Here is a 17,940-nt window from a genome sequence, read left to right on the forward strand (position 1 = left end):
AGCTCGAGGACGCGGAGGAGCACGTCCTCGTCGAGGCCGCTGATCAAGTCGACGTCGCCGGCGCCAGATGTTCGTTTCGCTTTGGGCGCATCGTCCTCCGCCGCTGTGGAATCCATGCTGTTGCTGCGCGAGTCGAGATATATTGGCGGCTCGGCAAACAGCTAGGGCTCGCTTCTCCAGATTATCCACGGGAGAGCAAGGAATCGTGCCGCGTTTTGTTTTATAATCTGTTAATAACGCGGTTCTTGTCCGGTTCGGAGAACACCGTGCATATATAAAATGCAATCCAAACACCGAAACGCGCTGCGATCAGGTATCAACTCGAAACAAATACTCCCTACCTTATCTCGGTATTTTAGATTTATTCTATTCTATACAAAAATTCAAACTAAATTTTAACGAAATCCATATAAAATAATAATGACATATGTATAATTATGTTCACCTTGATCTATACATATTTTCATAATTTACTTCTTAGTAAGTTATACCTTAATTATTATTTGGGATGGAGGAGATCGATGTTAATAACTTCTCCTATAAAACTTAGAAGAAATATAAATACCTTAATTATAGAATAAAATATATGGATAGTTCATTAACTTGTGAGGGCGTGTCGATTTGGTCCATTATGTTTGAAAGTGCATTTTTAGGTCTAAAACCTTGATAAGTGGTGCATAAATAGTCTATACCCCTTTGTTTTATATTTATATTTATAGAAAACCCATTATATTATTTTTCTTTCACAAGCTTACCCTTCCGGCCTTCCTCAGGGACGAAGCCAGAAAAAAAATTAGGAGGGCTAAACAAATGTGCTACATCGACTTAGCTCTAATATAACCCCTAATAATAGAAAAAAAAATAATAGTTTGAAGTAGTTTTATATTGAAAACATCGATCAACAATGAAATTTACAGAATACATCATAAAAAATAAAGGTCTCAGTCTATCCTACCTTATATATTTATGTATAAAATTGAAAGAGAAGCACTAGGAGCTCCACTGGTCCAGCAGCGGTAGGGGCGCTAGAGCCCCCTAGCCCCACTGCTGGCCCTGTGCATGCCCTTCCCTGCTCCCAACCGCAAATGTCACCGCCCCCACCGCCGAAGAAGCCGAACGAGGAGTAGGCGTTGTTCTACTCTGCGCACCGCGACACCCACACAAGACACGGACCCCGCGGAGCGTGTCCCACACAATGTGGTCGTCCGGCAGCGACGCCACGACATTGCTTGCACCTTTCGTCTTGTGGAGGTGCAGTACCAGCGCCGATGTGAGGCAACATGCGCTGTGGTAGAGCTGCACCGCATTGTACACTTGATTGGTGTAAATTCACTTTGGTAGAATTCTTTCATTAGACGGGCTTTGTTGTGGGCTATAATATAATAATGTTTGTGTCATGGGTTAGGTTGACTTATATTATTTTCACTTGTGCTCCTTAAAATATTTGGATATCCTATTATGAACATCGGATGATCCGTGTTCAGTTATCGGATAATCCATATCCGTCGGATTTCACCAATCCCACAACCACATCTGCCTACAATTGAATTCGGAATATTCATATCTGCATGGATATTGAAAACATTTATCCATATTCTTAAAATTCAAATTTGGAGTGAACTCAAACAGAGGATTATCCATACCACTTTTAACCCTAGGTCCTCATCCCCACAAGGGCAAGGGCACCCTTGATGACTGTAGAGAGAGAGAGAGAGGCGGAGTGGAGGTTTGAGCGTGTGCCACCAGCACTGCCTCCACAATGGCGGCTCGTGAAAGCCCATGTAGCCCCATGGCGACAGCCCATGAAGCTGGACGGAGGAGCCCCCTACACGCACACCTGAGAGACAGGAGAAAGCACGACATAGACGTGGGTTAAACTTAGGCAACTTCTCTGAGCTTCCATCCAAACAGGCCCCGTAGTGCAGACGTGCCCCAGGACGATACAATCATTGTGGGGGCGTAGCACGGATGGGGCGCACGAGCCGTGGGTCGCCGCCGTGGGTGAGCGATCGACCCCTGTTGCAATTTTGACATAAAGTTTCTCGTATGACCTTATATGAAAAAATTATGAATTATCTTTTAGAAAAGTTAATACACGTAAAATATAAAAATAAATATAAATATAACCAACTGACATGTGGGTCCTATATGTAGGAGCCACACTAGCGCGCCACATCAGCATCTAGAGGGAGTTTAAACCCCAATGACACCCAAAGCCAAGTATATGGACCTAGAATTGACATTTTAAAAGCAGAAGAGATGGCACCTTTTACCAACTTGAAAGACCAACGGTGAATTTTCTTCATAAAAGATTACTATTCCAACGGTGAATTTTCTTCATAAAAGATTACTATTCCACCTGCAAGTTGCAGTTTGCAAGGCCTTGTTTAGTTTCATTGGGAATTTTTTTGCTACTGTAGCACTTCGTTTTCGTTTGTATGTGGCAATTATTGTCTAATTATGGACTAACTAGGCTCAAAAGATTCGTCTCACAAATTACAGACAAACTGTATAATTAGTTATTATTTTTATCTGTATTTAATGCTCCATACATATGCCACAAGATTCGATGTGACGGAGAATCTTAAAAAGTTTTAGTTCCAAATTTTTTTACAAAATGGACATTGTAGCACTTTCGTTTGTATTTGACAAATATTGTTCAATTATGGACTAACTAGGCTCAAAAAATTCTTCTCACGAGTTACAGGTAAACTGTATAGTTAGTTATTTCTTTTATCTATATTTAATGCTCTATGTATGTACCGCAAGATATGATGTAACGGGGAATCTAAAAATTTTGTAAAACTTTTTAAGAACTAAGCAACTCCAGCCCAAGTCCCTAAATTAAGCCCTTAAACTTTTATTTACAAGCTATGATAAAAAAAGTAGGGGCTCAAATTAAGACTCAACTCGAATGGAAAAAAAAATAGACCAAGTCCTTATCTCACATGGGACCCACCTGTCATTGACAAATCCTACATTAACTCCATTTGTAATTCTTGTCTTGATTTATGGGTGGGGAGAGAAAGTGGGTGGGATCCACTGGATAGGGGGTTCTAAATGTAAGGGGCTGAAACTATAATTTGGGAGGACATGAAAAATGGGAGCCCAAGTAGGAGGTGAGTTGGAGTTGATTTTTTTCATCAAGTCCCTAGATTTAGAATAGGGACTTGTTTAGGAGGTGGGTTGGAGTTGAGCAACTCCAGCCCAAGTTCCTAAATTAAGCCTTTAAACTTTTATTTACAGGCTATGATAAAAAAAGTAGGGGCTCAAATTATGACCCAACTCCAATGGAAAAAACAGACCAAGTCCTTATCTCACATGTGACCCACCTGTCATTGATAAATCCTACATCAACTCCACCATTTGTAATTCTTATCTTGATTTATAGGTGGAGAGAGGAAAGTGGGTGGGACCCACTGGATAGGGGTTTTAAATATGAGGGGCTGAAACTATAATTTAGGAGGGCATGAAAAATAGGAGCCCAAGTAGCAAGATCAAATCTCTAGATTTAGATTTAGAATAGGGACTTGTTTAGGTGGTGGTTTGGCCTTGCTCAAAACAAGGTCCAAGTTTCCTCACGTCGATCTGTCTATATGTACTGTAACCGTGTCGATCTGTCTATATATATGTACTGTAACCGTGACTCAAGTTTGACTTCTCGTAGCCAGTTTTTCAGGAACACATGTTGTTCCGGTTCGAGCTTTCCAAGCACCAACATTTGTGTTCCATGGCGAAGATCAGATGAGATGAATCATCTTGATATCAGATCAGATGAATAATGCAGGAATGCGCGCCAAAGAACCCTAGATCACTGTTCAGATGAGACCAGCACCTTGGCACGTTGCATAGATTTGAAAGTGGATACAGACTGAATAGGCCATGTGGTGTGGCTGCTATTAACAAGCTTTGGCATCTGTTGTAAGCACGACAGAGTTACTGTCTCAACACACAATGCTAGTCAGTCATCCATTGTCTCTCACCGATAAATAGCACACAAACTACAGCAGCAAGTGCTATTCTGTCAGATTATTCTACGCATTCCAATTCACAGAGCAACATTGACTATTATTATCATATTATTTGTGATCTATCACAGATATACTCCATAGTAAAAAGTAAACGACATATGATCATCCAAATACAGAAAATCACTCAACATTTTGCAAGGTGTGCCTTGACACTCCTATACTATACCTCTACTCTTCATTCAGATTTGAGTACCGCAATGCGTCAGCGGCTGGTGAACCATTGGTGAGGACGACGATGTCCATACGCTCAGCGCTGTGAGGCAGGTCGGTGACTAGAGGAGTCAGCCGCCCATACGATCCGGCCCGCACACACAGTGGGTTGTTCTTAGGGCCTGTTTAGTTCCCCACCAAAAAAATTTTCATCCATCCCATCGAATTTTTAGACACATGCATGGAACATTAAATGTAGATAAAAAAATAAACTAATAACACAGTTTAGTTGAGAATCACGAGACGAATCTTTTAAGCCTAGTTACTCCATGATTAGCCTTAAGTGCTACAGTAACTCACATATGCTAATGATAGATTAATTATAGGCCTTGTTTAGTTCCCCAAAAATTTTGCAAAATTTTTCAGATTTCCCGTCACATCGAATCTTTAGACGTATGCATGGAGTATTAAATATAGATAAAAATAAAAAATAATTGCACAGTTTAGTTGGAATTGACGAGACGAATCTTTTGAGCCTAGTTAGTCCATGATTGAACAATATTTGTCAAATACAAACGAAATTGCTACAGTGCTCATTTTGCCAAAAATTTTGGAACTAAACAAGGCCATACTTAATAAATTTGTCTTGCAGTTTCCTGACGAGCTATGTAATTTGTTTTTTTATTAGTCTGTAAAAACCCCTCCCGACATCCTTCCGACACATCCGATGTGACACCCAAAAAATTTTCGTTCCCAATCTAAACAGGCCCTTAGATTGGAAACGAAAATTATGTGTCGGAAGGATGTCGGGAGGGATTTTTAGAAACTAATAAAAAAACAAATTACCTCGTTAGAAAACTGCAAGACAAATTTATTAAGCATAATTAATCTGTCATTAGCATATGTGGGTTACTGTAGCACTTAAGGCTAATCATGGAGTAACTAGGCTTAAAAGATTCGTCTCGCGATTCTCAACTAAACTGTGTAATTAGTTTATTTTTTTATCTACATTTAATGTTCCATGCATGTGTTCAAAGATTCGATGGGATGGATGAAAAATTTTTGGATGGGAAACTCAACAGGGCCTTACCTTGAGGCTGATGGTGCCCAGGGAGCCCCGCCAGAAGTTGCTGCTGTTGCTCCACCTCACTCCTTAGCTTCAGCAGAGAACTACCATAAAATGAGAACATGTCGCCCCAGTCGAACTCCCCTGCGTCGTTTGCCTGAAAGTGCAAGATGTGGCGCAGCCCGTGGTATTCCTGAGGCTGTTGCAATAATAAAGTTCAGAAGAAAATCAAACGGCTAGACAGTGGTAACTGAATAAACAAATCTGGACTGTGTGAATACCAAATAATAAAGTTCAGAAGAAAATCAAACGGCTAGACAGTTGACGAAAGAGGCGTCGAAGCGAACTCACCGTGACAAGCAAACTCTGAGGACGTGGCGGTCTAGGTGTAGCCAAGATGGTCTCCAGTCTCCAGACGGTCTCTGCCTCCGTGGGAATGTTCCACGGTCCATACCTCGCGTTGAGGAGACGGACCCCATCTTTCATACCTTTTTCCTTCTCGACTTGCCAAAGCAGTTCGTCCTGCTGCTCCGGATCAAAGTAATCAACAATCATAGCTGTCTCCGAGACTGTCTTGCTGTCGAGTACTCCACTGTGGGCGAGGTAGCGGCCATAAGCCGAGCTTTGGAGAAGCATCAGTGGCTTCCCTTCTCGCTCGACGTAGTCGATAATCCAAGCCGAGTGAGGCATCGTTCCCCAAGTGCTGAGCACCACTGCTTTCCCATTGTCTCTCGCTTCAACAAATCCATCCATGCCAAACACCCGCAGCCGAACATGGGTGCCCCGTGGAAACGTATGCAGCATCGGGGGTGTTGGTGGCGACAGCTTCCAGGCGTCGACGACGGGGCGGTGGAACATGTGTTCCCGGTCACCGTAGCCTTCCTCGCAGGCTACGACCTGTCTCTTGTGAATGTTCAAGCCGAATAGCTTGGAGCCGTAGAGGAAGTAGACGACGCCGTGGTCGTCGGGGTCGACGAAGGCGACGTGGGGCACCTTGCGCTGCGGCAGGCCTGCATCGGTGTCTGTCTTGGCTGCCCAGATTTCGGCGAACGGCGCCTCGTACTCGACCTTCCAGGGGTCCGGGCCCTCCGGGTCGACGAGCGTCCACATCCTGATGGTGGCGTCAGCGTGGAGCACGTCGTCTGCGGCCCGCACGTCGTAGGAGAGGCCGCGTATCTCGATGAAGCGGAGCTTGCCCTCGCTGGCCCTGACGCAGCGGCGCTGCTTGATGAGTTTGCTGGTGCCGGGGTTGAAGGCGACGTCGTCGGCCAGCTCGCAGTCGTCCGGGAGCGGGAGGAAGCGCAGGGGCTCAGTTCCGAGGGGGTCGCAGGAGAAGAGCCCGCAGCCAAGGGCGAGCCACCACAGGCGGCCGTCGTGGGCGATGACGCCGTGCTCGGCGCTGGGATCGCGCGTGCGGCCCTGGGGCTGGGCGAGCTCCCTCTCGGCCCAGCGTTGGGTGAACGTGGAGTAGTACAGAAGCCTGTCGCGCGGTCGGCGGAGGTGGCGGCCGGGGTGTAGCTGGGCGACCACGTAGTGCGCGGGGCTGTGCGGGTGCGCGATGAGGCCGATGCTGCGGTCGGGGCTGACGTAGAGAGATTTCTTCCGAAGAGAGGACGGCACGGGCGGGAGGCGGATGACGGTGCGGGCGTTAGCGTCGGCATCGAGGAGGTAGATGATGCCGCCTTCACCGAACTGGACGAGTACACGGGAGGAGCGGTCGGCGGCGACGGCGAGGATGTTGGCGGACGGCTGCTCGTCCGTGTCCCTGCGCCGCCTGGGGTCGTGGGCGCAGCGATTGCGCAGCAACAGGCGGGAGGGCCGCGGCGGGTCGTCGAGGTCGAGCTCCATGTCGCGGTCGTCGTCGTCGTCGTCGAGGAGGAGGGGGGCGGAGAGCAGGGCCACCCACTTGCGTTGCTTCTCCGGCTCCGCTCCCTGCCTGGTCTGCGACGACTCCGCCGGTTCTGGCGCCGCGGACATGTCTGGCGCCTGGCGGTGAGGCACTTGGTTGGGGGGTTTGGGTGGGGTGGGATTGGAACTTTGGAAGGGGGCGAGTCGGTTTGAGGAGGAAGAACCGAAGAAGGGCCACAGGGGTGTTTATAGGCGGGGCAGGCAGCCGGCAGGGCAGCAGAGAAGAGCCTGGAGCGAGCCGGCCGTGGCCGTGGCGGGCGCGTGGTCTCGTGTACTATTGGTGTCGATTGCCAAGGAATTGAGGATGAAGGAAACCGATCACTAGGCGTTGGCGTTGCCCGTTGCGTGACTTCTGGAGAGAGAGAGAAGAAGATTCAACGACATCCTGACACGGTGACAGAGGACAGCACCCTGCCAGCTGCCAATGGCCGGGCCCTGTTGCACACATCCTCTCGCCTTGTGGACCAGTGCTCCTGTAACGGAGTTTTTTTTTAATACTTTTTGAAGCTTTGCTTTTCCATACCGATTGCATAGCAATTGGTAATTCCATGACGCACTGCCATTGCATGCATATGTGGTCACTCTCCATAAAGCAGGGAGTATATAATTTTTTTTATTTGTTTATAGAAAGATAAGAGCAACTCCAAGAGCTTAACTGTTTTTATTGTAGAGACTATTTTAGATTTGCATAGCAAAAGTAGTCTCCAACAGATTTACTATCTGGTTATGTAAACTAAAAAGTTAATTATCTCTTATTTTTCGGTGGCCATATACAGCTAACCATTAACATTGGTTGTGATTTTGTAAAATAGCAAGTGATTTTGTAAAATAGTAAGGTTGTTGCGTCAGGGGCGAGCGGAGGACAAGGCAGCCGGGCTCCGGGCAGTGGCACGGTGCGTGCTCGCACGTGTCCCTGTGGTTCGCGCTGAGGAAGTAGGAGACGAAGCGCTCGCAGCCGTACTCCTGGAAGTCGCACGGCACGCGGAGGTCGGTGAAGAAGAGGTCGCGCGCCGGGCAGTGCGCGTAAGCGGAGGAGGAGGGGGCGCCGCGGTCACTGCAGGTCCGGCAGCGGTGGCCCGGGAGCTTCACGCGGCAGGCGCAGCACGCCAGATGCCCCACCGCGCACGGAACGCCACCAACACGACGAACCGCAGGACGGCAACCCCATTACAAATTGAAATTTGCCGTGGGGAGATGAAACGGAGACGGGGCAAAGCGAAGCGAGCAACCTGGTAGTGGTAGATGGGAGGCGTCAGCGTGCAGGAGCACAACGAGCAGTAGAGCTTGCCCTTGTCCACCTGAACCGCGGTGGGCGGCGGCTGCTTTTCCGCCGCGGGCTCCCATGGAACGGCGATCGCTTCGGCGCCTTGCGGTGGTGCGTCGCCCGGCTCTTCTTCTTTCACTTCATGCCTGATCAGTTGGGTACCGAACAGCAGCGGCCCGTCCCTCGCCCTCTTGCCGCTGCGCTTGCTGCTCCCGGGCTGCCTCCATGGTTTCTCTCTCTCTCCAAAAGGCACACGCCCAAAAGGAGAGAGCCTTTCTAGGATGCTCCGTCGTACAGAGTACCACTACAGTCACGAGGTGAAAAGAGAAACATTGCCCTTGTTTAGTTTATAAAACCAAAAAATTTTCAAGATTTCCCGTCACATTGAATCTTGTGGCACATGTATGAAACATTAAATATAGACGAAAACAAAAATTAATTACACAGTTTAGCTGTAAATCACGAGACGAATCTTTTGATCCTAGTTAGTCCATGATTGGATAACATTTGTCACAAACAAACAAAAGTGCTACAGTACCGAAATCTTTTCACTTTTCGGAACTAAACAAGGCCAAAAACGGATTGAAGCCTTGTTTAGTTCACCCTGAAATCTAAAAAGTTTTCAAGATTCTCCGTCATATTAAATCTTTCGGCACTTGCATGAAGCATTAAATATAGACGAAAATAAAAACTAATTGCACAGTTTATCTGTAAATCATGAGACGAATCTTTTGATCCTAGTTAGTTCATAATTTGACAATGTTTGCCACAAACAAATGAAAGTGCTACAGTAGCGAAATCCAAAATCTTTTCGCATCTAAACAAGACCTTATTGATTTCATTGGGTTGTGGTTCATTTAAAAAAATAAAATAAATAAATAAATAAATAAATAAACAATACTCTTAATAGTGTTGTTATACTGTTAGACCTTGTTTCATTACACAGGAAATACAAAAACTTTTTAAAATTGCCCAACAAAAAAATTTTAAAATTTCTCGTCCCATCAAATATGCAGCACATATATAAAACATTAAATATAAATTTAAAACTAACTAATTGTATATATTTTGACTGTAATTAGTAAGACCAATTTTTTTAGGTCTACTTAGTCTATAGTTGAACAACAATTGCTAAGGGCTTGTTTGGCACAGCTCAACTTCACTAGTAAAGCCGTTTTTTAGAAAATAGCTTCATGAGTGACTTTCTAGATGAAGTTGAGCTGTTTTGGAAAAAGTGTTTGGCAAAATAGCTTCAACAACTACTTTCATACATAGTTGAGAGAGAGAAATGAGGGAGAGAGTTGCAATAAGCTACTTTTTTCAGCCACATCCCAACTTATGTCTTTGTGAGATGAGGGAAAAAACAGGTTCACCCATGTAGCTATTTTGGAAATAAGTGTTTAGAAAAAAACAGCTGAAGCTGTTGTGAGGTGTACCAAAGAGGCCCTAAATACAAATGAAATTATTTTAATACTAAAAAAATTCAACCATAAAACTAAACAAGGTCTTATTGTAGGTGAAACCGTGGCAAAAAGACCTGATCACAGAGCCCCGTTATATGGAAAGAGGAATATTATATGCACGCAAAAATAATATAAGACTGCACGTAAAATGCTAAATTTGTCTTTTGAACACAAGATTTGTTAAAGGTTAGATGTAAAAATGAGTTATCTGCCTCGTGAAAAAACCACGGATTCAAAATGTAAAATTTGCACAACAAACTTGGTTGTGGTATAAAACATCAATATTTTTTTTGGCATTCGACAGTATTTTTCTCTCACAATAAATCAGCCAACAGTACTTCTGGCTTATCAGCCATGACCCGCTAGAATTTGTGAGGTGGAATCTAGCCGTTGTTTAGATGTCTTCAAAAATCCAAAAGTTTATACGATTTCACGTTAAATCGAATCTTAAGGCACATGTATAAAGCATTAAATATAGATAAAAATAACAAACTGCATAATTTGTTTGTAATTCACGAGATAAATCTTTTGAGCCTAGTTAGGCTATGATTGGACAATATTTGTCAAATGCAAAATAAAAAATGGATTTAGGCCTTGTTTACTTCCCAAAATATTTTACAAAATGTTTCAAATTCCCTGTCACATCGGATCTTGCAGTACATGCATGGAGCATTAAATATATATAAAAAAGATAACTAATTACACAGTTTGCATGTAATTTGCGAGACGAATCTTTTGAGCCTAATTAGGCTATGATTGGATAATATTTATCAAATATAAATGAAGTATTACTGTTCACATTTTGCAAAATTTTTTAAGTAAATAAGGCCTTAAACAGTCGCACCTTTAAAAGTTTCGGAGTAACACATATGTAATTATAGCAATTAGTATCTAATCATAAATTATCTAGACTCAAAATACGAGTCCCCGTAGGGTTGCAACTTCCATGCACTGTTCCTCTGGGAAAAAAAAAAGATTCCAAGCACTGAAGCTGAACGTGAGCCAGCTTTTGGTCATCAGAAACAGAAATGAAAGACCCTCTTTGCTCGCACACATGTATATACCGAGTACTTCCCAAAAAATTTTACAAAATTTTTCAGATTCCCTGTCACATCATATTAAATATAGACGAAAATAAAAACTAATTGCACAGTTTGGTCGAAATTGACGAGACGAATTTTTTGAGTCTAGTTAGTAATATTTGTTAAATACAAACGAAAGTGGCACTATTCCTATTTTGCAAAAAATTTTGGAACTAAACAAGGCCTAAATATAAATTATTTACAAAACTTAGAAACTTAAAACACAGTTAGAAATTAATTTACAATATAAATTTTTTAAACCTAATTAGTTTAGGATTAGATACTAATTGTTAAATAAGATCGGTGTTAAGTTTAACAAGACACTGTAATTTTTTCGTTTTATTTAATAATTATAATCTAATTATAGACTAATTAAGTTTAAAAAAATTGGTCTCACATATTACTCTCTATTTTTAGTTTTATAAATAGTCTATAGATGCAAACCAAACATAAATGGTTTACTATAGCTCACTTCTCGATAAGTCAATCTTTTACGTAATTAATATTATTAGATAGATTATTGAACATACTTTATTATAAATTTGTTTAGAAATATAAATGTTACATATATTTTTTATAAATCAAATTATTAAAAAAGTTTGAAAACACGTATTTATTTTGGGACAGAGGGATTAGTTTGTAAACGGGAGAAACTCTAAACTGCCTTAAATCTAGAATACCTTCTTGTAAGGTAGAAACAGACACCTTGCAACCATGTTTGGCCAATCAGATGGTACAAGGTAGAGACAGCATTACAAGGTCTAGTTGCGGAGAGTTCCTGTGTTGGCCTTGTTTTTCAAAAAAAATTTACAAAATTTTTTTGTCACATGTATGGAGTATTAAATATAGACGAAAATAAAAATTAATTGTACAGTTTGATTGGAATTGATGAGACGAATCTTTTAAGCATAATTAGTCTATAATTGGACAATATTTATCAAATATAAATAAAAATACTACAGTGTCGATTTTCTAAAAAAAATTTTGGAACTAAACAAGACCTAATGATGGAATTGAAAATGGCATTAGCATAGTGTTATCCGAAACCCATTTTCGTTGGAGAAAAGTACGGCTTAACAGGCGAACGGAGCCACCGTTGGCAGCCATTTCCATCCACAAAATCAGCATTTCTTCTAGACAGGAGTACACTCTAGATAACGAATTGAGAACGCGGGTATTAGCCTAAAATCAGCCCAATAAACTAAACTCTGGGTGATGATGAGCAAGCTGAGCGCTGCGGAGCCGGGGCCGAATCGACCACGTTGATGCTGACCCTGAGGTGCATCTCCTTGGAATTGGGCGGCCCGCTCAGCATCGGCGGCGGCACGTACAGTGCCATCCCTTCCTCGACGGCGGCCCCGCCGGGCACCGCGCAGCTCGCGACGTCGGCCTCCATCATCAGGTGTCGGCTCGCGCTGCCGGGGGCCATGCCACTGCCAGGGGCGGCGGCCGGCGACCTCGCCCAGAGCACGTACGTGAACCGCGGGCCGGCCTCGGCGGCGGCGCTCGTCCTGACGCACGACACCGAGACGGCGCAGCTGGCCGCGCCGCCGCACGGGCGCACGGTGAGCGCGAACAGACTGCGCTCGTCGCCGTCCACGACCAGCAGCCGGCTGCGGCTCCGGCTCCGACGCCTGCGCCGGGACCGGGACGGGACGCGGAGCGGGAGCGCCTTCCCGTAGGCCGGGAGCGTGTCCAGGGGCCAGGCGTAGTCGACGGCGAGGTGGTCGCGGAGCCTCGGCGGGGCGGCCGTGAAGGGGCACCCGGGCACCGCGCAGTGGCACGGCGCGTAGGCGCACGCGTCCTGGTGCGCCGCGGTCGCGTGGTAGACGATGGAGGCGCCGCAGCCGTAGGACTTGAACGGGCACGGCACCCTGGCGTCGCCGATGACCAGGTCCAGCTCCGGGCCGCAGTGCGCGAAGGCGGTGGCGCGGTCGCACTTGCGGCAGTGGCCCCCGTCATGGCAGGCGCCGCACAGGAGGTGCCTGGTCTCGCACTGCAGCCAGAAGAAGGATTGAAGGCCATTGAAGGAAGGGAAAGGAGACAAACCATCTGCTGCCTATAGATTTGGTGGAGGCGACATCTCACCTTGACTACGGGAGGCTTGAGGGGGCGGCGGCACTCGGGGACGGCGCAGTGGAGCAGCTGCACGTCGACGCTGATGTTGATCCGCGGCCGCTCCAAGGCTTGGCTTGCTTCCTCGGCCACCGCGGTTCCTGCGCCGCCGTGGGCTATGCCTCCCTGGTCCGGTTCTTCCTTCATTCCGGCACTGTAGACCGGGCAGCTGGAGCCGGGCAATACTACCTTGGTCTTCTTGCTGCTGCTGGTTGTCTCGCCGCTCGGCCATCTCCGCGTCCCTATGGACTAGTACATGAAGAGGGGGACGGTGGAGGAGACTATACAAATACAGGCACAGCCTATGCCAAACAGCACTTTCGTTTTGAGCACTGTAGCGTTTTCATTTCTACAAACAAATACAGCCTTGTTTAGTTAAAAAAATTTAGAAAATTAACGCTGTAGCACTTTCGTTTGTATTTGACAAATATTATTTAATCATGGACTAACTAGGCTTAAAAGATTTGTCTCGTCAATTTCGACCAAACTATGTAATTAGTTTTTATTTTTGTCTATATTTAATACTCTATGCATACGTCTAAATATTCAATATGACCGGAAATATTAAAAAATTTTGTAAAATTTTTTAGGAACTAAACAAAGCCTAAAAAAAAGATATACTCCCAGCTTTACCAGAGTGACCACATATGCGTGCAATGCATCATGGAATTAGATCTACATAACTACATTAGGCAGAATAGTTGTTTTGGTGCTAGACCTATTAGAGCATCTCCAAGAACTTGGCTAAATTTAGTAGTTAAATTCTAATGTTTAGCCATTTTGTAAAATAGATAACTTCTTAAAAAATAAGAGGTTCACAACAGTCTTGCTATCAGATAGCTAGTGTCAGTGGTTTGCTATATATGGCCAGCGAAAATCAAGGGATAGCAAACTTTCTATTTTACAAAACAAAATAGCACATCTGTTGGAGCCTCTTTTTCTACTATAGAAGTTCTAAAAGGCCTCCATAATAAGAATAGCAAAGCTGTTGGAGTTGCTCTTACTCAAGGTTTAGTTTCATACCTAAACTTTCGAAACTAATGTACTAGTTCTTAAACTCTATTTTTAGACTCAATTTTATTCTAGAACTATAAACATAATCATTTCAACCCTCAAGGTTCAATTTCGTCTATAAACTATGACCTTGTTTAGTTGAGAAAAAATTTTGGGACGAGGAATGTGCCACAAGATTCCATGTGATGGGAAATCTTGAAAATTTTTGGAACTAAACAAGGCCTATAGCACTTTCATTTGTATTTAACAATTATTGTCCAATCATAGACTAAGTAGGCTCAAAAGATTCATCTCGCAAATTACAGACAAACTGTACACTTAGTTATTTTTATCTCTATTTAGTGCTTCATACATACATCTAAATATTCGATGTGACAGAAAATCTTAATTTTTTTTTGTAAACAAAGCCTATATTAAAATGTATTTTGGTCTTTAATTTTTTATTTTTTAACTAAACTTTATCTATCGTCCTACGCGGAATACTATACCGTTGCACTTAGTCAGCTCAACAACACCAGGGATTGGAGATACAAAAATAATCTAGCTGTGCTTGCTTTGATGCACACCTGTAGATTAGTATTAGATGTGTTGGAGATTTAGATTTTGATGAAGCATTGGTTTAAATTGGATGTATGTACTAATAATTATGATTTTAATTAGATTTAATTTAGATTCAATTGTCTTAAAGGAAGGTGCTCACCATGTGTTCAAAGGAGGTGAAGTTACTTTAAAAAACAACTTTATCAGAGCTAAATCAGCCAACCAAACAAACAAACTATATACTAGCGAGGCTTAAATAGTATAGGCAATCTAATAAGTCTACCTTTGGCTTGTTGGAGGCCAGTTTAGGTCCGTTTTGGTTCCCTTTGCTAAAGTTTAGTTTATATCTCATCAAATGTTTAAATACATGCATAAATTATTAAATATTGACTATAAAATAACTAAATGTATAGATTAAGACTAATTTACGAGATGACTTTTAAACCTAATTAGTCCATATTTGACAATGTGATGCTACAGTGAATATTTGCTAATGATGAATTAATTAGGCTTAATAAATTCGTCTCGTGGACTACTGACGAAATCTATAATTTATTTTTTTATTAGCCCTTGTTTAGATCCAAAACCTTTTTGAATTTTAGGTACTCTAGCACTTTCGTATGTATGTGGCAATTACTTTCTAAGCATAGACTGACTATGCTCAAAAGATTTATCTCGCAAATTACAGGCAAACTGTGCAATTAGTTTTTATCTATATTTAATGTTCTCTCCATGTGCCGCAAGATTCAACGTGATAAAGAATCTTGAAAAGTTTTTGGATTTTTAGTGCAACTAAACAAGGCCTTAGTATCCAACAGCCTGAGCCACTTCATTTGGCTAATAAACCATGACAGAAAGTACTGTTGGCTGATTTGTTGTGAGAGAAAACACTGTTGAATGGTTGGCAGATTCGGCTGATAAGTTCGAGCGAACAGGCTAGTAGGGCACGAAAGCATAGGGAGTGGTGACCCCAAATGGCAAAGTGTTCTAAGAAGAAATAGGAAAGAATCTTAGACCATCTCCAACGATTCCCGACTACCACTCCTCATCCCAGAAAACTATCATATTAGAGGAGATATGCTACTTTTTCTTCTCCAATAACCCTCCAATACCTCTCTCTTTTTTGTGGCCACTAATATTTCTCTCATCTCCACTCAAAGAAAGGGGGAGATACAACTCTCCCAATGCCATGGTGTTATCCTAATTACCACTTTTCAATCATGTTTTCTCTTCCACTCCTATGGGATGGGACGCACCTTTCATATGAGTACCGGAGAAAATGTATTAGGTGCTGCTGTAGTATTTTCCCCTATAAATCTAAAAAGTGATATTGAGCTATCCCAATACTATCTTATTGCAAGAGTTATATTGGAGATTCTCTCAGAGACAAGTATGAGACAATTACTATATAATTCGTTCTTATCATTTGGTTTATAGTCAAATATTTGGCTTTATTATTAAGTTTGCTCATATGCTAACCTGGCTTAAGTAAGGCCTTGTTTAGTTTCCTTCAAAAACCAAAAACTTTTCAATATTCTCCGTCACATCCAATCTTGCGACACATGCATGAAACACTAAATATAAAGAAAAAATAAAACTAATTGCATAGTTTATCTGTAAATCGCGAGATGAATCTGTTGAGTCTAGTTAGTCCATAATTGGACAATAATTGTCAAAGAAAAACGAAAGTGCTACGGTACCGAAACCAAAAAGTTTTCGTAATTAAACAAGGCCTGAGCCAGAAAACCATACCCTATAATGCATGGTTTGTTAGGCTCCATTTGGTAGGGCTTCGGCTTCAGATTCTCTGACGCATTCAGTATTCATGCATTGTTTATAAGAGTTTTTTTCTCTTCATCTCTCCTCTCACAGAATTGGGAGCAGATGAAGCCATTTTTTAGCCTTGTTTACTTCCACCTAAAAATACAAAATTTTTCAAGATTTCCCATCACATCGAATATTTAGACACATGCATAGAGTATTAAATATAAACAAAAATAAAAACTAATTGCACAGTTTGGTCGGAGTTTACGAGACGAATCTTTTGAGCCTAGTTAGTCCATGGTTGGACAATAATTACCACAAACAAACGAAACTGCTACAGTGTCGCGAAATTTTTTCCTCCAACAACTAAACACGGCCAACAGGTTCTGTGAGAGAAGGAGATAGGAGAGAGAAAAAACTCCTATAAAAAGTATATAAACAGTAAATACGTCGAAGAAGCCAAAACCGGTGGGAGCTCAACTAAGCAGAGTCTTTGTTTCTCACCTAATTTTTTTTACCTAACCCATCAAATCTTTCGATATATATATATCAAACATTACATATAAGAAAAAATATTTACGTAATTTAATTGTAAACTATGAACAAATCTTTTAAATCTAATTAATATATGTTTAACTATAATTACTATAGTAACTAATATACTAAGGCTTTGTTTAGATGCAAAAAGTTTTGGGATTTTGACATTGTAGTATTTTCGTTTTTATTTGACAAATATTGTCTAATTATAGAGTAACTAGGCTTAAAAGATTCATCTCATGATTTACAAATAAACTGTGCAATTAGTTATTCTTTTTATCTATATTTAATACTTCATACATGTGTCGTAAGATTCGATGTGACGGTGAATCTTGTAAAGTTTTGAGTTATTGGGCGTATCTAAACAAGGCCTAATATACTCTACGGGACATAAAAAAAACTAGCCCGTAGTGGCGAGACCCCGAGAAGATGTGTGCACGTCAGTCAACAGGGCAGTGGCAGATGCTTTTCCCCTGCCACCGTGGTCCCCTCCGCGCCCGCGGCACGCAATCTATCTATGCCACGTCAGTCAAGGCCTAGGTCGAAGAATGTCGAGAGAAGATTTTAGAAACTAATAAAAAAACAAATTATATAACTCATTACAAAACTGCAAGACAAATCTATTAAATATAATTAATCTATCATTAGCACATGTGGGTCACTGTAGCACTTAAGGCTAATCAAGGAGTAACTAGGCTTAAAAGATTCGGCTCGCGATTTTCAACCAAAGTGTGTAATTGTTTATTTTTTATGTACATTTCATGTTCTATGCATGTGTCCAAAGATTCGATGGGATGGATGAAAAAATTTTGGACGGAAAACTAAACAGGGCCTAAGAGCTAAGGAGCAATCTATCTATGGCCTTGTTTAGTTCAACCCCAAAAACCAAAAAGTTTTCAATATTCCCTGTCATATCGAATCTTGCAGCACATGCACAAAGCTTTATATATAGACGAAAACAAAAACTAATTACACAGTTAATCTATAATTGGATAATATTTGCCAC

General features: G+C 42.4%; 2 protein-coding genes across 2 annotated transcripts; both read right to left on the reverse strand.

Moving 5' to 3' along the window:
* On the reverse strand, positions 4,015–5,995 carry LOC110434216. Its single transcript, XM_021458051.1, has 3 exons — positions 5,599–5,995; positions 5,272–5,446; positions 4,015–4,363 (listed from the first exon to the last, which is right to left on the reverse strand). Exons 1-3 carry the CDS (start codon positions 5,935–5,937, stop codon positions 4,200–4,202), a joined length of 678 nt encoding a protein of 225 aa, XP_021313726.1. The 5' UTR covers positions 5,938–5,995; the 3' UTR covers positions 4,015–4,199.
* Positions 6,046–7,224, reverse strand: LOC8070416 (the record flags this gene model as incomplete). The annotated part of the gene is made up of 1 exon (XM_002457415.2): positions 6,046–7,224. A coding segment is annotated over exon 1 (1,179 nt), but the record flags the coding sequence as incomplete, so codon positions are not given.

The sequence above is a fragment of the Sorghum bicolor genome, chromosome 3 (assembly GCF_000003195.3).
Source record: "Sorghum bicolor cultivar BTx623 chromosome 3, Sorghum_bicolor_NCBIv3, whole genome shotgun sequence".
NCBI lineage: Eukaryota > Viridiplantae > Streptophyta > Magnoliopsida > Poales > Poaceae > Sorghum > Sorghum bicolor.